The sequence below is a fragment of the Hyla sarda genome, chromosome 1 (assembly GCF_029499605.1).
Source record: "Hyla sarda isolate aHylSar1 chromosome 1, aHylSar1.hap1, whole genome shotgun sequence".
NCBI lineage: Eukaryota > Metazoa > Chordata > Amphibia > Anura > Hylidae > Hyla > Hyla sarda.
In genome coordinates this window covers 368,298,423-368,307,494 of record NC_079189.1, presented here as the reverse complement: position 1 = coordinate 368,307,494, position 9,072 = coordinate 368,298,423, and the positions used below count along the sequence as shown (strand labels likewise).

Here is a 9,072-nt window from a genome sequence, read left to right as displayed (position 1 = left end):
GCGGCGGTAGCAACCAGGTCGTATCCACCGGCAACGGCTCAACCTCGCTGACTGCTGAGAAGGCATGGGACAGAAGGACTAGACAGAGGCAAGGTCAGACGTAGCAGAAGGTCGGGGCAGGCGGCAAGGTTCGTAGTCAACCTCCTGCTGGCTGACGGGCTTTTAACCTGCACGTTGTGACACTTTGCTCCGAATAAAGGATTTTCGTTTCACCGCCACCTGCTGTGTGCCGTCCTCTTCTTCCCGGTCGTTCGTAGTCAATGTGGATAGCAGAAGATCTGGAACACAGGCTTTGGACAACACTAAACGCTTTCACTGGCACAAGGCAACAAGATCCGGCAAGGAAGTGCAGGGGAAGTGAGGTAACATAGCCAGGGAGCAGGTGGAAGCTAATTAGGCTAATTGGGCAAGGCACCAATCATTGGTGCACTGGCCCTTTAAATCTTAGAGAGCTGGCGCGCGCGCGCCCTAAGGAGCTGACCCGCGCGCGCCAGAATATGACAGCCGGGGGCCGGGACAGGTGAGTGACTTGGGATGTGATTCGCGAGCAGGCGCATCCCGCTATGCGAATCGCATCCCCGCCGGCAATGTCAGTGCAGCGCTCCCGGTCAGCGGGTCTGACCGGGGCGCTGCAGAGAGAGGAACGCCGCTAGCGCTCCGGGGAGGAGCAGGGACCCGGAGCGCTCGGCGTAACAACTATGCACCCCCTGTTTCCACACACACCAGAAAAAATGCCAAAATGCAGGAAAAAGCTGTGTCAGTTTTTCTGGCATTTTTTATGTTTTTTTTTCCAGGAGTAAAAAAATAAAAACAAGTGGAAACATAGACTTAATCTATTTGTATAGACCAGTGCTACTAAAACTATACATGCTCAAAGATGAGGTGCCCCCTATTTGTCAGTGAGGTGCAGCAATGGAGACAGTTCAGACGAATGTGATTATTTTCTGTATACTTTTCTCTGGTTTAAAAACATAATTGACTCAATTTATGCTTTTTTAGTGATCAAAATAATATTTTTTTTATTTTGGCGTGCAATTGCAGTTGAGGCACGACTACCATGTTCTGACTGTAAGACCCAAATAAAAACAGCCCAAGAACAGATCGAGTATGCAGTATTACTCCATGAACATTTGTAATTTATCTCTGAATTCTTGCAGTGAGGTTTTTTTTCAACTCTAAATGAAAAAAATATTTTTTTTTGTATATGTACTTTATTTTGCCCATCTGTTATTTCACAAATAGTGACTGTATTGACAAATTGTAATTTGGTGCAAAAAGCTATTATGTAAAATAAATTCCTGATACAAAACAGAAAATATAAATCATTTGTTATGGAATGTCAAATTGAGAGATATGTCCATAGTCTTCTGTCACGACTAAGTATTTGGTATTCTCCTTGTTTAATCACTTCCACACAGAGCTAACAAAATGGCTTCATAATCACCTTTGGTGTCATCCTGCAAATACACAAATGATGAAATACATATTAATACATATAAATAATTCTAAGGGCTCATTTACTGTATTCACAGACTGTGTATGGTGGCACACAGAGTCCCTGCAGATCTATATTAGAGACGTAAAGGGGTACTCCACTGGAAAACATTTCTTTTTAAATCAACTGATGCCAGAAAGTTTAACATATTTGTAAATTACTTCTATTTAAAAATATTAATCCTTCCAGTACTTATCAACTGCTATATGCTCCACAGGAGGTTCTTTTCTTTTTGAATTTCCTTTCTGTCTAACCACAGTGCTCTTTACTGCCACCTTTGTCCATTTTAGGAACTGTCCAGAGCAGGATAGGTTTGCTATGGGGATTTTCTCCTACTCTGGAGCAGAGAGCACTGTGGTCAGACAGAAAGCAAATTCAAAAAGAAAAGAACTTCCTGTGGAGCAAATAGCAGCTAATAAGTACTGGAAGGATTACGATTTTTCAATAGAAGTAATTTACAAATATGTTTGACTTTCTGGCACCAGTTGATGTAAAAAAAAAATATTTTCAAGTGGAGTACCCCTTTAAGGAACTATGTAGAAGAAAAGAAACATGAAACATTTAAACAGTGTCAACAAAAAGTTAAATGCATCAACATCCCTGAAACAGCACTGTAGCAAACAGTTATGGGAGGAAAAGATATAACGTTGTCTAGTGAACGACCAAAGTATTCAATAAGGACAGAACTATACTAGAAGAAGTTAAATTAAAGGGGTACTCCGGTGGAAAACATTTTTTTTTTTTTTTTTAAATCAACTGGTGCCAGAAAGTTAAACAGATTTGTAAATTACTTCTATTAAGAAATATTAGTTCCTGACACAGGCAGTGAGCACTGTGGACAAGACAAAAAAGAAATAAAAAAAATATATAGAGAATTTCCTCTGTAGCATACAGCTGCTAAAAAGTAAAACATTTTTAATAGAAGTCATTTACAAATCTGTTTAACTTTCTGGCACCAGTTGATTTAAAAAAAAAAAAAGGTTTTCCACCGGAGTACCCCTTTAAATATGTACTCTCTATGATAATATCTAGATTGTTTTTTTTTAATACTATTTTACGTACCAAAATTGCTTGACGCAGTGTTTTTCCGTACAGTCTCTTGTAGTGAGCCTTGATTTCATTCATGTCAATTTCTGAACGGGAAACCATAACTCGAATTAATTCTTTGTCCCTAGTCCCAGAGCCCTGGAAATGGTCAAAAACAAGTTTTGTATGAGAGCACATACATTCACCAGTTTATGTGCACAGTAAATATAGCAGCAATACAGTTAAAAACAATTCAACTCATGAACTTCTTTGTAGAAACCACCCAAAATAGCAATAAAAAGATGGTCTTCTATTTGAGTGATCTTATTAAATAATAGATAGCCACCATGCACAAACTGTAAATCTGTCACATGAAATCTGGTCTAGATAAAGGGGGTGGTCTTTTGCAAAATCATTATTGAGGGTAATAGATACAAATGAAACTATGTCAAAGAATATTTTCTTACACACAGATGCACACACAAACACAAATCTCTCTCTCTCTCTCTCTCTCTCTCTCTCTCTCTCTCTCTCTCTCTCTCTCTCTCTCTCTATATATATATATATATATATATATACATATAAAACTCAATGGGACTCATTTACTAAGAGTGTCGGGTTTTTACTAGTGGGAAAAGTTGCTTCAGACTTGTAGTCTATAGACTTTTACTATTGGGAAAAGTCGGGAACATTTCGGACCAGCTTTTTCTAGGTCGATATTTCCAGCCATTTACCCACAGGATTTTCTCTGAATTCAATAGTAAATCGGTCGGGTTGTGAAACCATGCCCATTTTCGGATAGACCACGCCCCTTTTGTGCAGACCACGCCCCTTTTCGGCTTTTCAATGTGCAATGTCGAGTTTGTTGGATTTTCCAGGCACACACTGTCGCACACTGGCGCAGACTGTTTCAGACACTCTGCGCCAAAATAACCAGACAAAAACTGGTTGGTTTCAGCTTAGTAAATGAGGCTCAATGGGGGAGATTTATCAAAACCTGTGCAGAGGAAAAATTGCCCAGTTGCCCATAGCAACCAATCAGATCTCTTCTTTCATTTTTAACAAGGCCTCTGTAAAATGAAAGAAGTGATCTGATTGGTTGCTATGGGCAACTGGACAACTTTTCCTCTGGACAGGTTTTGATAAATCTCCCCCAATGTGTGTATGTATGTGTGGATGTATGTGTGTGTGTTCCAGCATCATGTCCAAACGGCTAAAGATATTAACATGAAACTTGGCACACATGTTGCTTATATGTCAACAACAAACATAGGATAGGTAATTTAGCCCTTACTCACCCCTATTTGCCAGGGGCGGGGTTTTTGTTTACAGTCCCATACAAGTCTATGGGAAATATAGGTTACTGCATAACTTCCAAACAGCTGGAGATATTTTGATAATACTTGGTCACATGTTACTTATATGTCCACTTAAAATATAAGATAGTAGGGACAGTGTAGGGCATTGCAGCACTGTCCCATTTTCTATATTAACCAACACCTAGTTTCTGGTGCCTAATTCTTTCCAGGTCACAGAACAATGAATCTTGGATCACTCTGTGATGCTAAGATTATTGCCAAGATTAAGACATTCATTTGAAATGCAGGAATAGGCGGGTAAGATTATGTTGTTTTACAGGTTTTCTTTTACTGAAAAAGTGTCTGGACAAGAGCAAACAAGTATATTATACCTTCATTGACAAGTAAAGTTTTTCTGCAAAGTAGGCAGCTCTGCTCGTAGCACATTTCACTGTAGAAAGAAGAAACAAGTTATACATATACAGGTTATTTACTTTTTGCTTTTATATTTACTGCTAGGTACTGAGTAATATTAAAATGCATGCTTTATTTTAATATAATTCCTTAACGGCATACATTTTGTTTTGGAATTGATGTATAAGTTCTTCCAAGTAACCTGGAGTAACCATCAACTTCAGTCATAACATATGTAACTTGAAGCACTGTCATGAAAAGAAAAAACCCTTTTGATGTGTCATAGAAACCGTTCATGAGAACAGGACAGGAGAAGTAGTAAGCATTTTGACTAGTGAAGCATTTAAAGGGGTACTCCACTGCTCAGAGTTTGGAACAAACTGTTCCGGACACTGGAGCCGGCATCAGGAGCTTGTGACATCCTAGCACTGCCCCTAATGATGTCACACCCCCTCCCATAGACTTGCATTGAGGGGGCGGGCATGACATCATGAGGGGGTGGGGCTATGACATCACAAGCTCCCGGTGGCAGCTCCAGTGTTTGGAACAGTTTGTTCCAAACACTGAGCAGCGAAGTACCCCTTTAAGGCTTCAATAATGTCTGCATCTAAGGTTAAATTAGTGTCTACCAGTGGGAAGCAGCCCGAACATAGTCAATAAAGGACTATGTTTGGGCGATTAAAATGAAGGAAGTCCATTTGTGCTGGCGCAACGTGACTCTCACGTCTTCTTTTCCCTCCAGAAACACTTTGATAATATTTAAAAAGTGTGTTGCATTCTAAACAGGCTTTGCAAACTAATTTAAATGATGCATCGGTGAATTCACACAGGACAGGTTTACTGTGTGGCACCTACAGACATTAGATATAATAAGAGGTGGCACAAGTACTTATGGAGGGCATATGTAACAAGGATATATGATCTAAAAGTCAGACCAGTAGTATTGCATTGATTTAGCTATTATTCCAGATGAAACATGTTTTCACAATGATTTAAGGATTTTGCAACTTTATAAGAAACATATTTAAATAGGAAATATTTTTGGTGGGTGAAAACCTGGTTAACCTACACTTTAAATTTATTGTACAATCACTGCCAGCCTTTCAAAGTTTACTGAAATAAAAGATGATAAGAAGGCATTGGTATACCATTATCACATTCCAAATTATTCTCACATAATCCTCTTTAAAGGTAGGGTCACACATGGCCTATACGCACCGTATTTCACACTGCGCAAAATCTTCTGTGCAATGGGAAATAGGCTGTGTATTCTCCAATGAGCAGACACACATGGCTTTCCCCTTGCAGCCCTGTGTGTGCAGTGAGGTTTGACACTTGACAATCACATCGGCACACTGGCCCCACCTCTAAACCTCACTGCGCACACAGGGCTGCCGTGGGGAGAATATGCAGTGGATTTCCCACTGCTCAGGAAATACTCTGCATATACACAATGTGTGCACTTACCCTAAAAAAAAAAAAATTCACAATACCTTCTTGTTTCCTTGCAAAACTGAAACCTCTGAAGGGCTAATTCATCCACCAGTCAAATGCAGTGGTGTACCAAGGGGGGGGGGGGTGGGAGGGGTGGCCCGCCCCGGGTGGCCCGCCCCGGGTGGCCCACCCTGGGTGCTGCTCACAAGGGGGCATCCATGCGGGGTGACACCCTGTCGTACGTCCGACCGTCGGTGTCACTCACTGTTTCTGCGAGCTCTATCTGCAGTGCAGATGGAGCTCACAGAAACCATGTGAAATAATATTGTTATACCCACCCAATCGAGCCCCCACTGCCCTGCTGGACTCCGAAGGGGTTAACTTGTTCCTTGAGTCAATCTGTCACTGTCACTGATACGTGACATGACACCGAGCTGGGCGTGGGTGGAATGTGTCAAATGGCGGTGCTGCGCTGACGTCTATTACGTCAGCTGTCAGGACTGGTCCCAGGCCTACCAGTTCAGTAAAGCGCGCGAGGAACAAACAGGATGCTCAGAAACAACAGCGATGAGAGGTGCACCCTGCCGGGAGAGCTATGGGGGGAGAGGAGAGGGCGTGGTGGTGTGGTGTTATTATTGTTGTTTGAGAGACTGACATGAGGCAGACATGTGGCACAGTAATGGGGGGAGGGGGTTTGTTGATGAGGCAGACATGTGGCACAGTAATGTGGGAGTTGGGTGGGGGTGATGAGGCTAAAATGAATCATATCAACCTCATCACCCCCCCCCCAACACTCACATTACTGTGCCACATGTCTGCATCATCACCACCCCATTACTGTGCATCATGTCTTCACCCCCCCATTACTGTGCATCACGTCTTCATCACCCGCTTTACTGTGCATCATGTCTTCATCACCCCCCATTACTGTGCATCATGTCTTCATCACCCCCCTTTACTATGCATCATTTCTTCATCACCCCCTCCCCCCATTACTGTGCCTCATGTCTTCATCACCCCTCCCCCCATTACTGTGCATCATGTCTTCATCACCCCCCCATTACTGTGCATTATGTCTTCATCAACCCCCTCCCCATTACTGTGCATCATGTCTTCATCACCCCCCTCCCATTACTGTGCATCATGTCTTCATCACCCCCTCCCCCCCATTACTGTGCATCATGTCAGCATCAACACCCCCTCCAACCATCCCATTACGGTTCCTTCCTCATGTACTGCATCATCACTGTTTTTATGAGCTACCTGTCCAAGCTGTGGCCCTCCAAATGTTGCAAAACTACATCTCCCAGCATGCTACCAACATGCCTAGATAGCAATTTTCTGTCTGGGCAGGCTGGGATTTGTAGTTTTACAACATCTGGAGGTCCACAGTTTGGACATCACTACATATGTGGTATTATTATATTCATAGGGTACAGTGTGTGGCATTATTATATTCATATGGTACAGTGTGTGATAGTATTATATTCATAGGGTAGCATGCGTGGTATTATAATATTCATAGGGTACAGTGTGTGGTAGTATTACATTCATAGGGTACAGTGGGTGGTATTATCATATTTATAGGGTACAGTGTGTGGTAGTATTATGTTCATAGGGTACAGTGTGTGGTACTATAATATTTATAGGGTACAGTGTGTGGTATTATGATATTCATAGGGTAAAGTGTGTGGTAGTATTATATCCATAGGGTACAGTGTGTGGTAGTATTAATTTATATGGTACAGTGTGTGGTGGTAGTATTATATTCATAGGGTACAGTCTGTGGTAGTATTATATTCATAGGGTACAGTGTGTGGTAGTATTATATTCAGAGGGTACAGTGTGTGATATCATATTCATAGGGTACAGTGTGTGGTAGTATTATATTTATAGGGTACAGTGTGTGGTAGTATTATATTTATAGGGTACAGTGTGTGGTATTAGTATATTCATAGGGTACAGTGTGTGGTAGTATTATATTCATAGGGTACAGTGTGTGGTAGTATTATATTCAGAGGGTATAGTGTGTGGTATCATATTCATAGGGTTCAGTGGGTGGTTGTATTATATTCAGAGGTACAGTGCGTGGTAGCATTATATTCATAGGGTACAGTGTGTGGTATTATTATATTCATAGGGTACAGTGTGTGGTAGTATTATATTCATAGGGTAGTGTGGTAGTATATTCAGGGGTACAGTGTGTGGCAGTATTATATTCAGGGGTACAGTGTGTGGCAGTATTATATTCAGAGGGTACAGTGTGTGGCATTATATTTAAAGGGTACAGTGTGTGGTATTATAATATTTATAGGGTACAGTGTGTGATAGTATTATATTTATAGGGTACAGTGTGTGATAGTATTATATTTATAGGGTACAGTGTGTAGTAGTATTATATTCATAGGGTACAGTGCGTGGTAGTATTATATTCATAGGGTACAGTGTGTGGTAGTATTATATTCATAGGGTACAGTGTGTGGTAGTATTATATTCAGAGGGTACAGTGTGTGATATCATATTCATAGGGTACAGTGTGTGGTAGTATTATATTCATAGGGTACAGTGTGTGGTAGTATTATATTCATAGGGTACATTGTGTGATGGTGTTATATTCAGAGAGTACAGTGTGTGGCAGTATTATATTCAGAGAGCAGTATCTGACAGGGTTATAATAATAATTTTTTAAACATTGAGGAGGGGGTGTAATTAGAGGGGGGAAGGGAGGGGGGTGTAATTAGGGGGGGGGGGGGTGCCAAACAAAGGGTCCGCCCCGGGTGCCAAATGCTCTAGATACGCCCCTGTTCAGATGTGTATTGGTTATAATTGATAAGTGTAAGAAATCTGGCTGATCCAAACACTGCAGCAGAAATCTCTCTACTGCCCTTACCACAGACTGATTACTTCCACTAGATATTGTAACACAGCAATCCTGGAAAGCAGAACTGAGTCTATACATGTATGTTAACTTTGACTGTGCATGCAGAGATCTTCACAGGATTGTAATTAAATGGGATACAAGAAAACAGAGATCAAAATCAGTTGTGTAATTACAGAGGGGCGGTACATCCCAGGTGCCACTTGCCTGGGAGATGCCACGTCCCCCCCAATTTACCTTACCCAGAAGATTATAATGTGTGCGTTTTGGATAGGCATCCAAACTGCCCACTTTATAATCCGATCTTTAACTGGGGAATCCAGGACACCCGATGCCCAGTTCAGAGAGCTCCAGCTGTTGGTGTAGGCTACAGCCTGAAAACACTGGGAGCAAAGTGTGACCACTGCCTTGGCACAGGTGGTGACTGAATACTGAGGGGGCTTCTTGGCTTCCGGCGGGCAAGGAGGAATTACCTGTCTACTGAAGGGGTACTTGCCCACTGAGGGGATTGCCTAAGGCTAGCTGCA

The 9,072-nt window shown here is 41.8% G+C and overlaps 1 protein-coding gene across 1 annotated transcript in view; it reads right to left on the bottom strand.

The window, feature by feature from the left end:
• Positions 1–1,024: 1,024 nt before the first annotated feature.
• LOC130275329 (annexin A1-like) overlaps positions 1,025–9,072 on the bottom strand; it is a 62,375-nt gene continuing 54,327 nt past the window's right edge. The window contains exons 11-13 of the mRNA XM_056523195.1: positions 4,212–4,270; positions 2,558–2,680; positions 1,025–1,457 (exon numbers count right to left, since the gene is read on the bottom strand). Coding sequence (XP_056379170.1) covers positions 1,401–1,457; positions 2,558–2,680; positions 4,212–4,270 — 239 coding nt within the window. The 3' untranslated portion in view covers positions 1,025–1,400. The remainder of the gene's footprint in view (positions 1,458–2,557; positions 2,681–4,211; positions 4,271–9,072) is intronic.